The 22,390-nt window shown below is 39.9% G+C and overlaps 1 protein-coding gene across 1 annotated transcript in view; it reads right to left on the reverse strand.

Moving 5' to 3' along the window:
- The window catches only part of lsamp (limbic system associated membrane protein), a 202,328-nt gene that overhangs the window by 24,160 nt on the left and 155,778 nt on the right, over positions 1-22,390 (reverse strand). The window contains exon 4 of the mRNA XM_067594145.1: positions 14,246-14,371. Coding sequence (XP_067450246.1) covers positions 14,246-14,371 — 126 coding nt within the window. The remainder of the gene's footprint in view (positions 1-14,245; positions 14,372-22,390) is intronic.

Below are 22,390 nucleotides of genomic sequence, written 5' to 3' on the forward strand. Positions count from 1 at the left end.
TTTCTACTCTGAGAGAACAGCATTAACTGAAATAGAAACTTGTGGTCACAGGTGTTTTAGACCACTGAACTGTGGAGTATCGACGGATAAAGCATCCCCCTGTCAAAAATATAGGCTGAAGTTCATCTTTCTGTAAAAAATGAATGGTCTACTGTGTGTCATCACTTGGATGCAGCTATCATTTTGCTATGAAAATGCTAAATGTCATAATTTGTTCCAATTTTGTGCTTGTAATGTTTTTTTTTCCCCAAGAGGTATCCCATTTTAGGGGTTACACATCTAATTTTAGAATGAAACTATCTGTCACAGAGAAATGTATATCCAGCCCACTAACATCCTACATTACCTTTGCTGAGATGCTTGGTGATTGGAAACCATTTCTTTTTAAGAAGCAATCTTTTAGGAGCTGTTGAGGAGTAATATCTCTGATGTGGGAGTTTGAGCTACTGTGGGTATAAGAGACACAAGGAAACATCACTCTGCTCCAAACAGTGGTGTAAATGGAAACCATGTGATAATCGAGAATTACAGGAAACATATGCGAATAATTAAGTTATACAGTAAGCTGCATTTCAGCTACCAATACTGCAGCTGAAAAGTGATGGCCTGAATGAGGTACTTCAGCCAGTTAGTCTCCATTACTATTATTATTTGAAAGCAGGGACATTACAGGAATTACTGTTTTTTTTTTTTTTTTTTTTTTAATAGGAAGTGTGCTTTCTCCCCTACTTGGACATCAAGCTCAAATTGTTTTTCAGCCATTCTCTAATTTGCCATGCAGCCTGGTGCTAGCAATGTTGGAAAGACAATGCATAAAATTGCTGTCTTTTTCCACACATTATACTGTTGAAAGCCTTGCGGCCTTTGGGATATGCAACAGCAGGCTTTTGGAAGTGACTTGGGAAGAATTGAGGGGCCTGGAAGAAGTACACTTCTACAAATGCCTGCTGGATACTGATTTGCATTGCACTGGCAATTTTAAGTTTGTGTGAACAAACACAAGTTTTCCATGTCAATTAAAGTACTCTGTAGGAGTGAGGGACGACAGTGGGATGGGAGGGCAAACACGCATTATGTAGGTCCATACGCACTCCTCATGCCCCCCATCTCCCAAAGCAAGGGAGGAGACCAGAGGGGGAGAAAGAGAGAGACAGAGGAGGTGGAGGGGTGAGCGCTGTGAATCGCAATCCAGCAACTTCAGTTGGCAACTGGATGGTGCTCATTTGCATATCCTCATGCATCATTCATCAGCATCGCTTTACCACAGTGCAAAACATTACATTTATTTTGCAAATGCTAATTTATGTTAAGCAGCTGATTTGAGAAACTTCAGAGTCGAGTAGCATAAAAGACCCTGCGACATTTATTTTCTTTTGTCTGCATGAGTGTGACAGTATGTGTGCTGGAGTCTATATACGTGCACATACCCTCCACCCCCCTCTGGACTTTCATCTGTGTGTGTGTGTGTGTGTGTGTGTGTTTGTGTGTGTGAGCATGTGTGCATTGTGTTTGGACAGTTGGTCTTGGCTGTATCTAACACAGCCACATGGCAGCTAGTTTCCTGTCAGGAGTCAGTGTGATTTAAATGATGGGTCAAAAATTACAAAGTGACTATTCTCATCAACACATTCCTCACAGTGGAGATGATGAAAAAAATGACTAAGCTCAGAAACTAAATTAATCTTAAATTCACTTATGACTGTGTTGCCAAAACCAAACACACCATAAAATGCAAATATCCATCTACACAGTAAAATACCACTAGAGATACTGCACTCTAAGTTAAAATGCATGTTATTTCAGTGTGTCAGGCATTGGTTTTAAATGACAAATTTCCTTTTATGACGACAAAAAGGCATCTAACACATTTCCTCTCTTTGGAAGTATAGGAAAAATCACTTATCAGTACATCAAGATGGAACCTGAAATGTCTTACATCCTCTAAATAAAAGCACCTAAGTGGGAATCCTCTTGTCGACATGCTGTGTTTTACTGCTTGAATTCTAATGTCCTGTTACACTTGGCAGCAATACTGTATATCTGAGAAAGACTTCCTACATTAACAATATCTTTTCAGCAGTCTGGGCACAAAAGGAGAACTTCCACTTCTTTTCACAAGCCATTTACCGCCACTGCTGCTGGCGGTGCAGAAATAACACAGGTGTTGGAGCCAAAAACAAGACGGCTGTTTATTTGCCGCTTCTTGAGCCGAAGAAATGATACGCACAGCAGAGCGGTGCAGCTGTCTGTTTTTCAGAACACTGTCATTCCTCTCTCTATCTCATTTTCCCACTCTCTCCTTCTTCCTCAACTCCTCATGTGCCTTTGTTGTTTTTCTGAGGCGGCTTCAGTGTGGTTCCTCTCGGCGTGGTCGCATATTGTATGGCGCTTTATACCTTGCGCTTGTTTGTCCTATTCTAAGTCTGAGGCTTTAAAAGGAGATTAATTGTTGATAAAACAGAATGGGTTTTAGTGATTGAAATCCCACGAAGGGGAGTTGGGTTGTCCGCTTTCTCTTATACTCTGCAGATAAACGGATGCAGGCTATTGTTGTGGGAAGACTTCTCATTACTGCCTGGAAAGATTCAATGGGCTTGTGTTTGCTATGGGAGAAGAGGCTTTGTATTAAGCAAGGATAGTAAGGTCAGGCACAGAGTATCACTGCTTACTGCTCTATCACTGTTTTAATCTGCCCTCTCTCCTTTCCTTTTATGCGTCACGCACACACCAACACCCACGTGTGCGTGCAAAGACACGTATATGCATGATAGCATCATTCATACACCCACACTTCTTGTCAGAACCTGACACTGACAGTGAGATAAATGCATAACAACATTGCTGCATCCCTGAGTGTAAGATTTGAGGTTTGGTTTTAGGAGGTACATATTGTCAGAGGGTGTACATAAAGATACTAGTACAAGGATGTGTGTGCGTGTGTGTGCATGTCATTAAAGAGATGTGTTGCCAGTAGGCCAAGGCTCTACCTTTGTCATGCACACCCATCACTTCACATGGCCATGACTTTATCAGTTTTATTTAGTGACTGAACGTACCACCTGCATAATCACCTGTAAATCATTTGCTTCCTGCAAAAACACATCTCCATTTTACTGTACTGTAGCTGACAGGTGACATTGCTCCATGTCACACACGTAGAACTATTTTACCATGTCCTATTAGACAGACCATTACCCTTTCATTTCCCATATTTCAGAGTACTGGGGCAACCCTTGTGGGAAAAAAATCAGAGATTTTTCGGAAAAAAGTTGGGTGAATAAATTATCATTTCGAGAGAATCATTTTGAGAGAAACTCAGAAAGAGGAATAATTTTGTAATTTTACAAAAAAGAGACAGTTATAATTGTACAAGAAAAAAAAATCATAATTTATGAGTTTTCTGATTACTGTGTGGCCCTGATAGCTCAACGCACCGCATCTTAAGAAAACACATGCAAAATGACAAAACACAAGCAAAGGAAGAAAACATCTTTATCCATTTGACAACACCTGCGCAGCATTTAGTCAAAGTGAGAAAACAAACAGATACACAAACAAATACAGTATTCAAATACAATATTCTATAAATACAGAAAACACGACAAAGTACACAAATGCTACAAGTTTACATATGGCACGAGGGAAATTAGTCGGGGGGAAGGAGGGTTTTACTCTCTCAAATTATGTTTTTCTTGGCCTCAGAATTTGCCAATACTTCATATCATATATTAAGGAAACTGACTGTAGTTAGGGAGGATTACACTGTTCATACACACATGAGAAATATTAAAAACCAACAAGAACCTCCAGAACAGCCACAGTGTTCCTTGTCATAAATTCTCCAAGTCTGTGGAAGGATGCAAAGATAGTCTCTCATTATGTGTTTTGATGGTGGTGATGAGAGCGCTGTATTACAGAGTTCAACATCATCTACCATTCTATAGGTGCTCAACTGGGTTGATTAATATAATTTTCATACATCTCAAACCATTCAGTGTCACCTTGTGCCCAGATAGAGGCATCTGGATTTGTATTACTAATCACTGATCCAGGCTCTTCCTTTAATTTGTCACCTGTCTGGAAACAATAGCTGCCTATTATGACCATATTATTTTACTGTTGTGTACTTGGGTTTAACTAGCATGCTAAAAGGCGTGAGAAGAGAAGAGCATGAGAAGACCATATGTCTCCCTTTTTCCTCTCCTACCTGTATTTCTTTAGCTTGAACAGGGATTCAAACCAGAAATCTTCAAATCATGAGTTCACTTCTCCTTTAGGCTACTGCCACCCAGAGGGGATGTGTGACTTGAGGCTTTCGAAAAAGTGCTTACAGACTCGAAATAAAAGTGCTGAGTTTCCGTACAGTTGTGACTTTAAATAAATGTGAGCTCCAGTGTTCAGCCAGCCCAGCGGTGACTACACCTAATGAGGCCGGGTAGACACAGGGCAAGCTGTGCTTGTGATGTTCTTTCTGTTCGCCGTGTGACAGCAGACTGATTTCAGACCAGCTGTTGATGGTGCTGATTGTAAACAAACAAGTGAACAGTGACAGTCAGCAGATCTGAGACCTGCTGCGAGACGGATGAGCAGCTGTCTCCTCTTGCTTCCCCATTGGGCTGGTTTTCAACGGATTGTGCACACATAAGCGCATGCACACACTAACACACAGCTGGAGACATGGAGAGGGAGGTTTGACCTGGGTTGCTCTGACAAGGACCTGTCACCACCTTACACTTCACTCTCACAATCAGCAGGCTTGTCAGCTACTCTGTCACTGACAGCTTGGCACACAATGATGTGTGAGTGTGTGTGTGTGTGTGTGTGTCTCCTGCCTAATCTGCTCACTCACTTCCTACTACACGGGAGTTACACTACTGAGGCACCTATGCATCTCAACACTTCCTTGCTCCACTCCCTCCTGAGAGCCAGAGATACGAGTGTATGTGAGGTTGTGTGCATGCGTGTGCTGTGCTCTCTAGCTCCATTTCTCTCCCCAGACAGTGAGATGAGGTGCAGAAAGGAACATGGAAGTGACTGTCATACTCAGCAGAGGGAATAGATGGGAGGGTGATGGGAAGAGGAGGAGACAGTGAGAGTGAAAATGAGGGAGAGGAAGACAGAATGACAGCTGAAGACGGATAGACGGAAGACTTGCAGAGAGGAACGGGGGGAGAGAGCTTTTCAGACAAGGTGACAATCCGAGGGTGACTTTCCTGAGCTCGGTCTTGGGGTATGGCCGACACTGCTGAGGCCGGCGTAGGAGGTATGTCAAGGGTACTCAGCATCAAACCTCTAAAAGGCTGCCCTGCCAAGCACTGTTATAAAAGGGTTATGACTTCAATATTCAGCCTGATCATATAGCGTAGGAGTGTGGGCAGCCGTCCAAATCAATTCATTTGGACAGATGTCTTTGTTGCAATGAAACTGTTGTGTTAGATTCATAGCTTACCATTTACAGTTAGCTGACGCTATTATCCAGAACACCTCAAGGGTGTCTTGCTCAAGGACACTGCGTCAGTAAACATGACTGCTGATGGACAGATAATAAGTGTTGAGGAATTCTAACCGTTGTTATTTTAGTTGCAGGACATTCTTCCTAGCCATTTGTCTGGTCTGCTGCCAGGGTGCAGCATCATAAATAAGTCAAGGCATCTTTATGGCTTGAATTTAAATCATCACTGTCTTGCTACTTTCACTGCAAACTCCTCAGATGTCCAGATGCATGTCTTTGCTTGAGTGGTTCACTGTGATTGTCCTCTGTGAGGTAAATTACATATACTACACATATAATCAAGTGCGAGTATCTTTATTGCACATATCTGAATACAGATACTGCACATTTGACAATTTTGATCATGTTCAGTTTGATCATTCTGAATCTTACCATGTATCTTTAACTGAGAGAACTTTAGCCTGATCTCATACTAAAGTACTATCAATATAACAGACAGCAGCCTTGACAGGAGGGGAGAGTTCCAAGGTATAAAAGATGTGAACAGCTTTTTTGATGTGTGTGCACACCACAGACTAACTTTGTGCTGTCTACCATGCTCTGAGCATTAATAAAGTGTGACAATACTGTAAGAGATTTTTGTCTTGTTCCTCTTTGTCAGAGTGGAATTGCAAAATTGCCACGACACCTCCCTGCAGCGCTAAATGACTGACAAACTCTATTACACCAGGGAGGTGAGAGGATCTTGAATGCATAATTGAACATTAATTAACTATTGGAGTTACTATAACTAATGATAAGAATGATTGCACATCTAATGAAACTGGCCATTTACATGCTGAAACACAGTTCTGCTCTTTCTCTCTCCACCTCCTGCTCCCCTTTCTTTTCCTTCCTTCTTTCCCTGAGGATAGTCAAGTCAAGTCAGTCAAGTCAATTTTATTTGTACAGCTCAATATCAGAAATCACAAATTTGCCTCGGGAGGTTTTGCTGTCTGTACAGCAATACGACATCACCCTCCTTATACCCTCGATTCGAATGAAAACCCCCCTAGAAAACCCTTTATCAGGGAAAAAAGGAAGAAACAATAGCATAACTTCTTCCAGTTCTTCCTCTTTCCAGCTCTGCGTGGGTCCTCCTTGTGTCATGGAATACCAGAGGCAGCCAGAGGGCATGTATTTTTCATACTTGTCTGGCTTCTATTTTGGTGGTCTGAGAGGCGTGCAGTGAAGGATTCCTTGCTTGACCAGCGGCTCCATTTCCCCCCTCATTGTGCTCGACGGGGTGCCGCCATTCCCCCAACCTCCCACCAGGAGCTCCTGTCTCCGACCTTTAGCAACTATTCTGGGGGAGTTTAAAAGGAAAAAAAAAAAACCAGCAGTGGACTCAAGCTGGGAACCAGCCAGCTAAAGAGACTAACACTAACATGCTTGCAGATCACATTCATGTTGCCTGCACTCACACACATGTATTCAGTCTCTCCCTCACACACACATCTCAAACCTCTCCTCAACCTTCTCTTTTATCTTCTTTCCATCCTCCAATCCCTCTGAATATCCATTCACCTCTGCACTCCTACCCGTCCCTCCATGCTCTATTGATCATTCCCCTCACAAGTCCGAGCAATGACCTATTCAGTCAATATTCACAGCGCCCACATAGAGGCCGAACAAAAAGTGTTTTGATAAAATCTACAAGAACTACAAAATAGCGTGCTGCATACAGTATGCCCACTACCCCACACAGATAAAACAGATGTCATACTGTTTCAGTGGACTATATTAGAACCAGCCTCAGATCTTCAAAGTTTGCCTTGTTGCTTTCAGTGACTGTGTTCAAAGAAACCTATCTAATGAGACGTCCATGTAATGAGACACCTAATGGATGTGTTGGTTTTTGTTTGTGTTGTGGTGCTTTGAGCTGGTTATCATGATAGACTAAAAGGCCAATGAATGGAGCTACTGTAATATCAGTAAGTATTTCTACTTTGAAATTCTATGCAAACAGCGCAGTGAAAGTATAAAATGACAGCAACATTTATTCTCTTGATGAATCACACTGATGAGGGGAATCCAGGTAAAAGCCATTAATGCGTATTGATTTCTTTAAAACTATTTTCCTATCAGAGATGAGCAGATGAGTTAGAGGACTTTTTAAACTCTAAAAAACAAAGCTGCAACTCACGATAATGACCACTTCATATTTTGAACATGGAGGGTAGGAAATAAAGGGTTAATAATCGCACAGTTTTCATTCAGGCAATTATTTGTGATTGAAGTAATTGTTATACTTTGCTTGTTATCTGCTTTGGCAATGTAAGCCAAACAACAAATAAAACTCTTTAGGTGAACTGGTGCATGTAGCACTTTAATGAGCACCTTGTTTGTTGTGCTCACAAAAGTCCACGTCCTTACTCATAATGAAGTATCGCCTGCCTCATTGTCACTTACATCACGCTGAAAGGGTTGTAATATTTACCAAGCCACAGTGTTCCTCATTTCATCGGATGGCTCTCTGCAGTCTCGGCACAGCAGGTCCAAAAATCTCTGCCTCAGACCTGCTCTAACAATGTATTGAGAGACCTCACAAAAATTAATTCAATTCATACCCTCAATCCCTTAATTACAAATGCAGCTGAATGATGTGCAAGAAATAACCTGCCCGCCTGACTTCTTGTCTCAATGACAAACACAAACAACATCTTTTTCTTGGAGTCTAATTATGTATAACTATATATATATATATATATATATACATATCCTTGGCACTGAAAACATTCTTTCTGTTTATCTTTCAATCTCGCCAGCATGCCATTTTGTCATGAAAGCCCCTTTCACACTGGACAAAAAACCCACTAACACCCACTAACATCTGGCTTTTGTCTTCAGTGAGAAAGGGTACAATCTGCATTCACTCCCGGGTCAAATGACAATAGTCTCGGGTATTTATAGGCTCCAGCTCTGATCGGCGGTGATGGAAACATGACATCTGGGTACAAACGCTAATTTTTCACCTTTTCTGGCTGCTATTTCATCTATTTTTGTCTGCGGATGTCTTTAAACATTATAGTCTCTCTGTAATAACAAAGTTATGCATACTTTGTTATTACAGAGAGATCATACATAAACATATGGTTTCATCCATGTATATGTAGGATTAGCATGCTAGGCTAACAGTCTGTCAGCTGTGTGATTTTATATCCATGCCATGATGTCTTTCAGAGCACACAAACACCATAAACACACCTGTCAACTGCCCAGCACAGTGCTGTTAAACTGGAGACACTGCAGCTACACCTTATTTTTATACAGTCTATGGGCTACACACAGCACAGCACGGCTATGCTAATGATGCTAGAAAAATGCTAGCACTCTAGAAAAAAAAAAAAAACAGAAAGGCAAACTCGTCTACTGGCAATGTAAAAGTAGTCAATTGCCTATTTTAGTGTGTTTACCCACGTTTAAAAAACCCTGCATATACACACTAATTTTGGTGTAAAAAGGGTATAAGAAACCTAACATGTCAATCATAATCTAATTAGCTCCGTGATAACCAAGTGACAAAGGCAACAATAATGGAGAAATAGGATTGTGTGGTGCTGAGAGAGAGCAGTTTCAGCTTGGATGGCCCTGTAGAAACAGATGACAGCCGTAATCAATGTGGACACCCAAGAAACCCTGCTATTAACTAGCCTATCTCGTAAACAAATCCTAGCATGGAGTACCAATTTAGGCTGAAAACATTCAACTCAAGAATTGAAGGCATCATTTGTCACTAAGGTACAGTGCAATGAATTGTATGGGATTGTGTTTTAATTTGGAGCCCCTGAGAAAAGAAGTTTTACAGACAAAACTTGACAACAGACATATTCTAGAGCTGACTTGTTACCGTCTGCAGTTTGATGACTTTCTGGGTTGTTACAGTCTTGTCAGTTTGAATAAAGCAAACCATTTTTTATGCTTGCTCCTTTAGCCTCTCTTTTGGCATTGATTGTTTTTGAGTTTTGCAACATTTCAAAATATAATTACACTGCGTCATTACCTGTTGTGTTTAATTTACTAGGTAGCCTCTGTAGACAGATTTATGCATATGCAGGAATGTCATTTGTCACAGTTGGCATACACTTGCAGGTGTGCCTAAATTTGATTAACTGAATGTTGACATAGAAGAGCTAAAATCATTTTGCTTCATGCCAACTTCTTAGTGCTTTTTTATTTTATTTTATATTAGTTAACTGTCATAAACACAGGTGGAAGGTGGGCACTTTGAAAAAAGTGCTGGCATATCTTTAGCAAGAGTAGAGTGCTTCGTAAAACTTTGGGAAATAAGACTTTTCAGTTTAGCACATGCACATTTTCTTTTTTGTGAGCAGGCCATTCACAACAATAAGATTGTTAAGGCACAGATGACAACAATAAAAACAGCAGAAACTACAGGACAGAAGGTTGATGGTTGGGTTATGCAAGTGTTTGCAGGCTAAATATACAGTAGGAAGGTGTTTGTATAGGTCCTGCAGCTCATCCATACAGAATAGTGCACATTTCCACTGGGGCTTCTTCTCAAAACATGAAAAGTGTCAGCATTTTTCAACCAGTAAGGCAGAGAGTTTGTTCTTCTGTCAAAGCTAAACAAATTGTTTTTCTTTAGGTCATTTCTCACTTAACACTGAACACTATGCAATTCTAAAAAGGATTTTTCCAGTTGAAAAGACAAACTATCTCTACTCTGTCAGACTGACATCTCTGGGTGGCTGTCATTCATTTTATAGGACTGTTGCGTCACGAAGATGTCATAAAGTGCCCTCATTTAAAAGAAGATTGTCTGTATGAGTGTGTTTGTGCGTGTATATGCTTAATCGCTCTTGCAATTCTGTGCTGTGAGAACAAGTTTGAGTTCCTGACAATTGGAGTGTGGATATTTGCTAATCAAGGTGATTTTAACGGGTGTTCACGGTTAAATCTTGGGTTTAGGGTTAAGATTAGGATTGTGTTTCAGTTCTGGACAGGTTTGAATTCTACATGCAGTGTTCACAGTTTAAATCCAAGCGAATAATGTATTTACTGGAAGGCTTCATATGGACAGAAACACAGGGAATATGTATATGTGACGAGTTTATTATGTGTTTGTCTTGTGTGTGTGACTGCCATTTAATTTTCACACCTTCACAGCAACATGTGCACAACATCATCAGTCTGAATGTGAATATGCATGTGCTTATGCAAGCATGAGCTCCAGCCAGATTTTCGCACTTGAGTTGGTGACTCATCCTCGAATCTTTCTCTAGTCTTGAATACATTTGACTTGACACTCGTCTTTACTGATTTCAGACTTGACCTTGACTTGTTAATAATCCCTCAAAGATTGGTAAGGCAATATTAATATTCCTGCTGAATATTGTGAGGGTTGTGATACTGAGCATATTTGCTGCTTCATTTGAAAGTAATCATAATCTTGGCTCCTTTGTACCTTTTATACTTTTAAAATATAACTAACAGTTAATAGCATTTTATTTGTATGTCTGAACCACTGTAGAGACTTAACACCTGATCCCTAAAGAATTGACACTTGCCTTGGGCTCTGAATCAAAGACTTCAGACTCAACACAGAGACTGGCATTCTGTGAGTCATGAACATCTGTGGTCCCAGCAAATAGTGAAGTGCGTCGCTAGCTGAGCGAAGCCACGTTACCATCCAGGCAAGCAAAGGCGTGAAGCAGTGAGACCACCAGCTGCCACACATCATTATCTCTCTCAGCAGTCCCACACATGCTCTCGAACTGGGTTAGACTTATGGATTCTGTGGTGAAAGACACTCGCAAAACAACAAAACAATGACAGTGCCAGTGTTTGCAAATGGTGTAGAACCCCCATCTCAGCAGCCACGTGCGCTTGTGTGGACTAACAAGATCCGATCCTGCAAGAATGCTGACACGATTTTCCTTCTATCACACTGTTTCTGTTTCGCTATTCACAATGTTTCAGTGAAGAATAAAGAGTTGTTGAAGGTGGTCTGCCCACCATTTCCTCAACAAAACAGAGAAAGTGAATAATGAAAAGAAAAGCTTCCTTATGGAGGCAAATGCACAGAACTTGCAGAGGCGTAGTTACTAGAGCCCCTTTCACCCATGCTGTCTATCCCTGAAATATTCAGGAACATTTCCTGCACGGGGTCATGTGTGAATGGGAGCAGGGATCGATATGCAGGGAAATCTGTACCGCCAATTTCCCACCTCAAGACCTAGTGACATTTCAGAGAAAATGCCAGTACAGCTGTGTTTTGAATGAAAGCAGTAACAGTGCAGGAAAAGGCACATAAAGGGTAACGTAGATAATATGAACAAGCTAAAACAAGAAGTGTTTGTATGCTGTGAGACTCGACTTGACTTGAGACTTGAAGGCAAAAATGCTGAGGAGACCCGACTTGGTGACACAGTAATATTGAAAAATGCTGCATTGAATGTATTGTGTCTTTTGGAGCACTGCCAAATTGTCATGAATAATTAATAACATAACAAGCTGCTGCTGTCACCAGAATAAAACGTAGAAGACTCGAAATTCAAATGAGAGCCTTTCATCAAATTATCAATTAGTCTACATGAATTAGTAGGTCAATGGGTTTTTTTTAAACTCTCTGAATCTGTGAAAATATTCTGATCAAATCACTTATGTGGGTTATAATTCCTGCATTTAGTTATTAAAAATGTCCTCTTAGTTTTTGTAAAATATGTATGAGTATTATTAATGTGTTTTCACTTGTTCCGTGATGTCATTCAACCTGTTTTAAAACAGATGACAGAGAGTGCAGCAGCCACTGCTTCATATCATCCTCAGAGCCAATCTATCTATCTGTAAATTTTATCCATCTGTACAAACTGATCTTCATTATATTAATAACAAATTACCTATCAAAGTTATTATTCTATACTTTTTAATCCTTCTAAAATTAAGCCACCTGTGTGAGTTATTGGTTCAGTGCCATGGCATGTGTGAAAAGGCACAACTATATGTGCAAGATGCTTAAGACTGAATCCAGCGCATCTTGAAAAATCTACTATTGAATATTACTTTTTTCTTGCCTCTATATCCACATCTCCATCCATTTCCTTAAAACAAAAGCTGTTTAAACTTACAAAGCAGCGTTACCAACAGCAACTCCTGTCTGAACAGTCTGAATCACTTGGATCGGACATTAAATGGCCTTTACATTGCCAGCTCCCTAGTACAAAGTCTGTAATGTCCAATTGAGCCCATGTGTGAATAAAACAGGTCATTGTCCTCACAGGGAGCAAGTGGGCATGTTGATGATGTTTCTATCATGTGACTGGTGCAAAACCGAAAGAATACAAACACTCGTTGATATTGCGGATACGTCCAAATACATGTAGTATTGATATCGACACAAAAAACTAGTCATCATTATGGATGAGTAGGTAGCCTCTTCCGCCATCTTTGATTTGCTGTAAACAAAAGCAACGTATCCTCGCAGTCTACCGTCACAGCCTTAATTTCCAGTAAGTGAGAAGGCATCTGGCATAATCTCCTGTTGTGTGCTACATGTATGAAAGGGCAACTGCGGACAACGTCTGGACCTGATTCTCTGGACACTGTCCGGAGTTCATATGAGAAAACGGCTTCAGCTTGCTGGTGCGGGAAACAGATGTATTTGATGACACATGTTTGGAGTGCTGAAAAACTGGTGCAGTAATTGATAAAGACACACAAACAGAATGGCTTTCAATCAGTGCAAGGCTGTTATCAAACTGAGATGCTGTCAACTTGAGTATCTCCATCCATCACACTACAAGCTTATCAGCAGTTGGAGACATTATTGTTTTTCCTGAAATTGGATTCAATCCCAAAAGAAACAGTATTTCAACTCTCTGACGCATGCACATATATGAAGACATAACACCATGCAGCTACCTGTACACACAGGATGACATGTACAGACATCAACATAGCTATCATACATGAAGACCTACTGTATAAAAAACTCTCCTCATGGTTAAATATACATTATCCTTACTAGGGGTGTAACACAAAGCTAGTTCCTGTATCTGTTTATTTCACAAAAAAATCAGTATTTGTTTCTTCATATTTCTACCATACTTTTCTACTACCATTTGTGCTCCTCATGTATTTTTGAACAAGTTTAGCTGCTAAAAAAGTACATAATACATAAAAGTAAATAATATTCTAAACATGTATCTAAATGTATCAAAGAATTGCATTGGTCCGTGATATTTTTCTTTTAAAAAAACTGGAGGTTGTGTATATAATTGGAGGAGGCCCAGATGAATTTAAAGTTGGTCTGAAGTGTCTATGATACACCTCTGTGTCTTTAGCCTAAGGCCTATTTGTTTACGTTTTGGCTAATCTGCATTACAGAAGGTCATACTGCTTTGGCTTTTAGCAGTTTCACACTGTACAAACAACAACCACTAGATGACTTTGATCCTGAAAGAAAAGTCTGAGTGTAACGATTATGAGCCAAGATCTGAAGTTATAGGGAGGGCATTTATGACTTCTAAATGGATTTATGGAGCTTATCCTCGATGGATATTGGAGATCCTGACACCAGTGTAAAGTGTATACTGCTGATTCTCTCTCATTCTCTCTCAGCCTTCATATTCTGTAGCATGCACTACAGCTTATGCTCTAAAACTGATTAAATTCTTTAGGTCACTTAAAACAACTAATTTGGCATTTAGATGATGAAAGAATCTGGCACACCACTGCACAGACAACTAGACTGACACACACGGTGATGAGCACTGATTGGATGATTCTTACCTGAGGGGTTGAGCAGCCGCCAGGTGATTAGTGGGTCCGGCCTGCCACTGGCCAAACAGCTGAGTGTCACGTTGCTGCCCTCGTTCACTATCATGTCTTCTGACATCTTGTAGATGTTGGCTGGAACTGGAGACACAAGAGAAATAACATCCAAGTTAGGGATTTATTTTATTTTATTTATGAGAATCAAAGGCATGCTTTATCTCACACAGCCCTCGATCCCGACCTTACTGAGAGTTCTCAACTTCTAAAAGTCAGAAACTGACATTTTTGCTCTTTACTTAACTTGACAACAATGATGTTTTATTCATCTTTCTCTAAAATATTTTCACTCCACAAAATAACTGAGACTTTCCCATTAAAAACTGTTGGCTTTAAACAGAGGTTAAACACATAAAAACAAGCTGACCTTGATTCTTTCCATGAAAGGAAGAGTTTAGAAGAGCTTTGGAGAACATTTTTCCTACTGCTATAGCCCTCAGAGGTACTTACAGTAAACTTTCTCAACCCAGGATCCAAATATGCAATTTAATCTCCTGCCCCGGGACCTGAGCTCATGAAAACAGATTGCTCCTCTTGTCATATAGGGACCAACCAGAAGCTTGGCACTGATTCTGAGTTCAGACACGTTCTTTCAGAAAAGTAAGCTGTAATATATGAATCCAAATTTAAAGGTGAAATGAGGAATAATTTTAAGCGTGTGTATGTGACATTGATGTTCAAAGTAACACGGATATTTCATCTGAACGCAGCGGTTAATAAGTCATCCCTTCACACTCACATTCACACACTGACGGCGGAGGCTGCCATGCAACTTGCTCATCAGGAGGAGTTTCTAACGCTCGTTCACACATACATACACCCACTGACGGCACAGCCTTCGGGAGCAATTTGGGGTTCAGTATCTTGCCTGAGGACACGTCGACATGCGGACTGGAGGAGCCGGGGATCGAACTGCCGATTTTCCGATTAGTGGACGACCTGCTCTATCTCTGAGCCACAGCTGCCCCCTTACTCCTCTACTCCATTTACTCCTCACTTCCACTGCTCCCCACTCCCACACAAACAAATAGAAACCTAGAGGGAAGGAGCGCGAGACAGAAACCTTTACTCTGGCACAAACAACTCAGATGAATTAGGTACACTCTGTTTTAGAGAGTCAGCAGCTAAGATGTAATCAATCATGAAGGATATAGAGGGCATACATCAGTGTTTTCATAAACTCTGGCTGAATTGGTTGAGATAAGGTATCGTATATGCAGATATGCGGCCAGAATTACAAATAATGATCAATGACTTGGGAATATGATGAATAGTGAACACACATAATGCGGACAAATGAAGAAGTGTAAATTAGTTTTCTCTAAACTTGTGATAACTAGATTTACTATTCTAATTTCAGAAATGTGTGCGTGTGTGTGTGTATGTCAGGTCTAAATTTTTATCGGCTCATCACATTAGCCCATGTTGCCTTTCTTCCATTAACCCTGTTAGTCCCAAGGTAACACATGCGTCCACTTTTTAATTGAAGCTTGAGCATGAACTGATTATTGTATCTCTGGGCCCTATTTTAACTGCACAAGTGCAATGACAAGCACAGTGTGGTAGGTCTTGGGTGCATGGACAGTGTGGGCGTCTCCATGTGCATCCGCTATTTTGGTTCATATGTGTGCAGCAGAGCAATGTGCAAAAAGGGAGGAGTGAAGGTGAATATAGATCAGCGGGTTTGCTGATTATTTGATACTCTCTCAGCCAGTCACATCACTGCTCTCGTAGCTCTGAAACTGTTGTGCTAATTGCAGTTAAATGTGATAACGACAGCTCAGCAAACAGAAAGCTTTTCTTCAGGAAATGTCTGGATGGTTCAGAGCGTCACGACATGAACACACATCACCACAAATCTGCAGCCAAAGGCAGATGGTGTAGTTTTTTTCATCAGTTAGTTACTATAATTTTGATTGAAATAAAAAAAAAAATAAAGAAATTGATTCGGAGAAGCTGTTTATGTGATGATATCAGACAGACGCTATTTCAGCAATAATTATAATATCTATCTCACCTCGTACACGGTCACATAGTTTACTAATTAATGCTACACAGCAGCGTTTGCATCACAATGTGTTTCAAGAATAAAACATGAGATGCAACTTTTGCTAAAAAGAAAGTTGGAAAAGAGGCTGATGAACTGCTAACCCGATGTCGCCTTCATAAAAAAGCTGAATCAAGTTACAACCGACCAGTCTGATGTGTGTAGAGGTGTGTGCGTGTGGTTGTTCTGTAGCAGCCTGGTAACATCAGGCGATTTAATGAAGGTAAATACAGTGAACAGCCGTGTGTAATGGCACAGCGCTTAGATGCGGCACTTCTCAGATTTATTAACATATCAGTCCTGCTGGCTTCAGATGCTGCAGGGATTTAATGAACTGAAGGAGAAGCTTTTCATACAGTATAAACAGCTGCGGACAGCAGATACTGTAAGAATCACCCACATTCATTTATAGATCAATGCAGACTAATTTACCGACTTTCCTCCTTTAACGACATTAAATGTTATTTTCTGTGCCGATTTTGGTTGGAGAGTGTTTAACTGAAATAAATTATTCATATTTTAAGCATTAATCAGTTTTTGCAGCACATCTGCAGCAAGTATTTAGTTTGATCTTGTTGATAAAATCACCAAAGCAGCAGCAGATTGAGGTTATGCCACAAATAGACAAGGTCCTGAAACGTCTGTTTTTTGGGGCAACATCTAATTTCAACCAAAATACAACAACTGTCTTAGCTCTGCTTCATTTGAATGAATGTCCCACCTGTCTGTGCCTCTCCTCCCACCTGCGCTGGTCAATAAAACACCACACAGACGCGCAGAGCGAGTTTCAAGCTCAGGAAAATACCAAACAGTTGGAGCACTGCTTGCACTGGTCGTTGTGCCTCCATGAAAATACAGCCCTCTGTGTCAAACAACATATTGAAATGAGTAATCATGCTTGACTGCAACCTCTCCTTATGTGCTGTTATAGCAAACCAAGCAACACATGTGCAACAAGTTTGGTTGTGAAGAAGCTGTAAGGAGTTCACTTTTGCTATAGCGACCTATGTCATTTATTGGTAATGATGCTTTTGTAAATACTTCACATTCTAGGTGTTGACCCTTGATGAAGTAAGAAAGGACAGTGACATGGTTGAACTGGTGTTAAAGTTGAGTTAAAGTTACTGTGACTGAAGGTTTGTTCATCAATTTGTCACATATGTTATTTATTGGTTATGATTCTGTTGTAAGCTTATAGTTACCGTCAGTTACATCAACTTCTTGATTTGTGGGATTATTGTTTATTATATTCAACACCTCCAGAATTCTAATTAATTTTGTAACTTGATTTTTTTTTTGAAATCCCTCACATAATCCTAAATACATTTTTCCCCATCATATGTTTCTTCATTTTTAAATATCCCTGGCTGCACTGAAATATAAGAAAATATGCAAGAGATTTTGTACTAGTGCACGTTATCATGAACATGTAGACTTATGAGCCTGGTTTGTTACATGTATCTGTTTCTAGAGCAACTTTCCATAGAGAAATAGCCACACATGTTGTAATATGTTGTAGTTCATGATAGGCAGACAACAGAAGGAGAGAGCAACACACTTATAACTCACATGTATTGCTTTAGTCTTTTTGAATATGTCTTTATGTCTTTGAATATATCTTTTTATCTACAACTGTATATTTTACATTATATATACATCTACTTAAATTATATTCAAAGCAATATTTTTGTCTTTTTCCCGCCCTAGCTTTAAATGTTGAATATGAAATTAATTTTTGTAATTTTAGTTCAGATAAAAAATGTAGATATTGAGGCTTTTCTTTACAATCGGTGAGCACGTACTGAATAAACTGGATGCCATTCAGATGAAGTGTGAATTTTGGAGATAAAAAGATGTGCCAAAATGTCACTTTATGGATAAAATGATTGCACACAGAGTTATGAGTCTGTACCCTGCAGACATGCATGGCCGTGCCATAAGCTTTCACCGCCGTGATTAAAATAACAGGCTCCAGTCTCTACGCATTAGTCTCACATTTATTTGGCAATCCAAATCATTTACACATGAAAAGCAGAGTTGGGAAGTAAACCATTAAAGCTTATGGGTTACCTGCTTAAAAGTGTCAGCAGCACAATTAGTTGCAAAAAGCTGGTGTGGAAAGTAACATACAATGCAAGCTCTCAACAACTGTTGTCAATTTGTCCATAAACAGGGCACTTAAACCCCGACTGCTCCATTAAAGTTACTCAGTGGCCTGACAATAAAGAATGTGTTCCAGATGTACTCCTGTTGTAGGTGCTGGCAGGTACAGCTTCTTGACTCAGGAGGGTTTTATATTATTTTTTGTGGTTTGCCTCGCTGACTAATTAACAGAAATACATAATGAATAATCTATACTGAATGCATTTAAGAGGAGCAAGTTGTAAACCCACTTGTGAGAACTACATCATGTAGGGATTCATATGCTATTTAAATCTGATAGGAGTGAATTGAAATAAAGCTGCCTCGTTTTTTTCCATATCGACCATGTTTTCGAAGAAACAACATTCCAGTGTATGTCTATTTCAGATTGTTTCTCCAGAAAGGTTTTTATTGAAGATTTGTCTCTGTACAGCATCAGAGCCTCCCCTCAACTAACATCTCTCTCTTTCTCACACACAGACCAACACACACTAATCCATGCACACACACACACACCATCCGCAAGTAACCCATCTCTCTAATAACAACTGATAAGACAGTCACAATTGTGCCAAACAGCATTTTAAATGAAGTCATGCAGAGTTATTGCCGTAGTCAAATGACCAAGCCAAAATGAAGATGTGTTTTCCCGATATGGCGAGATGGAACAGGGGACGCCGGGGCAGAGGCACTCGATTGAGGTGACAAAGAATACAATTCACCCCCCCCCCCTCAAAAACAACCAAAGCGGGGAGGGGTTGGGGGGGGGGAGTAGGGATATTGATTGGCTGAGTACGATGTGTGACTGGAAAATGAATCCTCGGAAGGATAGATAAAAATGGATCGGGGAGGAAACAACTGCTCATACTCTGATAACCCTGTCAACTCTATAAATGGGAGGGAAGGGAGGGGAACAGGAAAGATGGGGAGAAAAGTGGAAAAGAGGAGATGAAGAAAGGAGACAACAGTGAAGGGAAGAAGTGTGAGTGACATTTCAGCTCTCGTGGCCATAGCGCCTGGTCTCCAGCTGTCAGCAAAGAAGAGGGAGGTGGGGCAGAGGAAAGGAATGAATTGTAATCTTAGTCATAGGTCAACTTTCAAGGAACAATGCTGGAAAGGGCAGCTCTTTGAAAAGCACTTTACCTCTGCAACTGTAGGATGGATGAATTCCTTGGAGATACTCTGCACTCCCCGCTAATGTTTTCCTTGTGGCTGGGTTTGGGTGAATTATGGTATACATAGCTGCGGGCTAAAACCTCCTACATTTAATGTCACACTGTGCACACTCACTTTCATATACAGTCATATCTCTACACCTGCAATCTATTTTCTAATTTATTCTGTTTTAATTTCACTCCCTAAAGAGGAATTAATTTCCATTCACAGCCAAATATCACAAGCTACTGTGGAGTATTTTCTCTTCAGGTTAGGCAGGTTTCACCCTCCCACAAAATCCCATCATGTCCTCTCTGGTTAATGATCTTCTATTTGGTTTTTCAATTCCTTAAAAATAATAAATCTCTGATGAAAACTTTATAAATACACTGACCTTGCTTTCAACTCTAATTTCAAACTTCAAAGAAAGAAAGGAAAGAGCGAGAGAAAGACAGTGAATGAGAGAGAGCAAGAGTAATTAGGGACGAATGTGTTTGTGTTTGTAGGTTTGTGCTTTAACACAGCCACAGGCACTTCCTTAGTCTATGTGACAAATTATTCACCACAGGGAGAAATGGAAGGCGATGAAAGCACTAAACTTGTATCTCTGCATGATTAATAACTCCTCCTTCATTACTACGTGCACTTACTATTGCCAAATAGTCTTATCAAGACTATAATGCGATTAAGTCTTTAAAATAATTCTATTGCATGAAATCTCTAAAAATAATGTGTTTATATGTGGCTACAATTAAGGCCTACACATTAGGAACTGATTGATATCAATGCAGGTACTCCACATACAAATGTGTGTTCTAAGCAGTTATTAAGCATTCATCAAAAATAAATACAAGACAGTGTGCACTTGAAATTATTAAAATGCACCATTTTTAAATTGGAGGCTGCTGATTTACCTGTCATGTTATCTTAAGGTACAGACTAATTAAAAGAAAGAGCTTTTGAGCAGTCTAAAAACAGCTGTGAATAATAGATAATGGATTAAATAACTTATTAATTTTTTAGCACAGTACAGAGTTTTGCTGTCTCTCTTGTTATAATCGCAAACTGGATAGTCAAGTTTTCCATTTGTGTTTGTTCACCTGATTATCATCTGAGTGGTGCAGGAAATCCAGCCCACAGTCCCTTGGGATTATGTCCATATTGGATGATTCTGCACCTTACAATTATACTCAGTACCAATGCAGGAAATAGTATTTCATGGAATGTAATGATGTGGAAAGTAAGGGTGTTTTTAGACTGTCCTCCTAAGAGACATCAGTCCTTTCGAAAATTCCCCAAAATGACATTTGTTTCAATTTAAGTGACAAGATCCTCTAGTGGCCGTAGAAATAATTATTTTTGTCCATTGGGAGCAAAGGTGGAGACGCTGTTATCATAGATTCTGTTATCTGGTAATTTCTGGACTTGGACCGGGAAAATCTGTTGAAGTAAAACAAAATTAAATCAAATTTAAATCTCTTCAGTCATAATGTGCAATACTCTAAGCACAATTTGAATTGTATTAAAATAGGCTAATTTTAACATAACCATAACAACAAAAAGTAATGAGCGAGAGAGATCAGGCAGGGCTAAACAAGCAAACCTAAAAAAGTATTTTCTGAAACCAAGCAGGTCTAATGACAATGACCACGATGAGTCTGATATACAGTCTGAGTTCACGGAGACCGCTGATGCCATGGCTCCAGCTGAAAAGAAACAAAAAATGTTGAGTGCTCAGGCCTGAAGGGAAATGCAAATTCCCCTGGCTGAGGTGCGACATTATAGATGGGGAATAAAAAATGTTGTGCTCAAACTGTGAGAAATCTGGGAGAAAGAATGGATTCACCAAAGTAGCAACGGACATGAGAATCTTGGCTCTCATTGACGCACACACTGGCAGATGTGCTACCAGTGATGACCAAACTGAATCTGGTTTTCCAGAAAGACGACGTCAATCTGGCCACAATCCAACCAATGGTTCACACATCATTTGCAGCACTAACACAGTTACGACATGTCCCAGGTCCAGAAGAAGAGAGGTTCCAGGCGGATTGCCAAGATGACCGGTCCATTCAGGCATTCAAAAATGCCCGAGCACGCTACCTTCAACATCTAATGGATGCTTTGCACGACCGATTCCCTGAAGATTCCCTGGATCTACTTAACTGCCTCAACATCCTTCTGAACCCCTCTCAATACCCACAGACACTGGGTGGTGAGTATTTGATTAAGTTTGTTGCAAAAGGCATAGCATCATTCTTTAAATAGACCTATCCTTTTTGAATAACCTTAATATGCTCATCTTTATTGCGTAATATACTGGCTATCATAATAATCATCATAATCATCATAATAACATGATCTAATAATAATCTAACTATAAAGGAGGAATCTCTATCTGTCTGTCTGTTCTTTGCATATCTTGAGAACTATTTATCCAATCTACTTCACACTTGGTGGTTGTATATTGCTGGGGACCCAAAGAAGTGCAGTGTCAAATTTGGTGCAATTTGGACACACAACACGTTTAATATGAATAAACTTTGAATAGAGTTCAGCAAGCCGGGCCATCAGAGCTCTGGACAGAGTGTATGTCTCGTATGTCTCATATAAGCACAAATCCTTTGAGCAAAATGATCCAAACTGAAGCCACAGAAAATAAACTATCTAAGAGCCTAATATGATCAATCCACTTTATTTTAGAATGCACTTTTTTTTTTTTTTTTTTAAAGCTCTCTGTAATGTATTTTACTTTTAAA

The sequence above is a fragment of the Thunnus thynnus genome, chromosome 7, assembly GCF_963924715.1.
Source record: "Thunnus thynnus chromosome 7, fThuThy2.1, whole genome shotgun sequence".
Classification (NCBI taxonomy): domain Eukaryota; kingdom Metazoa; phylum Chordata; class Actinopteri; order Scombriformes; family Scombridae; genus Thunnus; species Thunnus thynnus.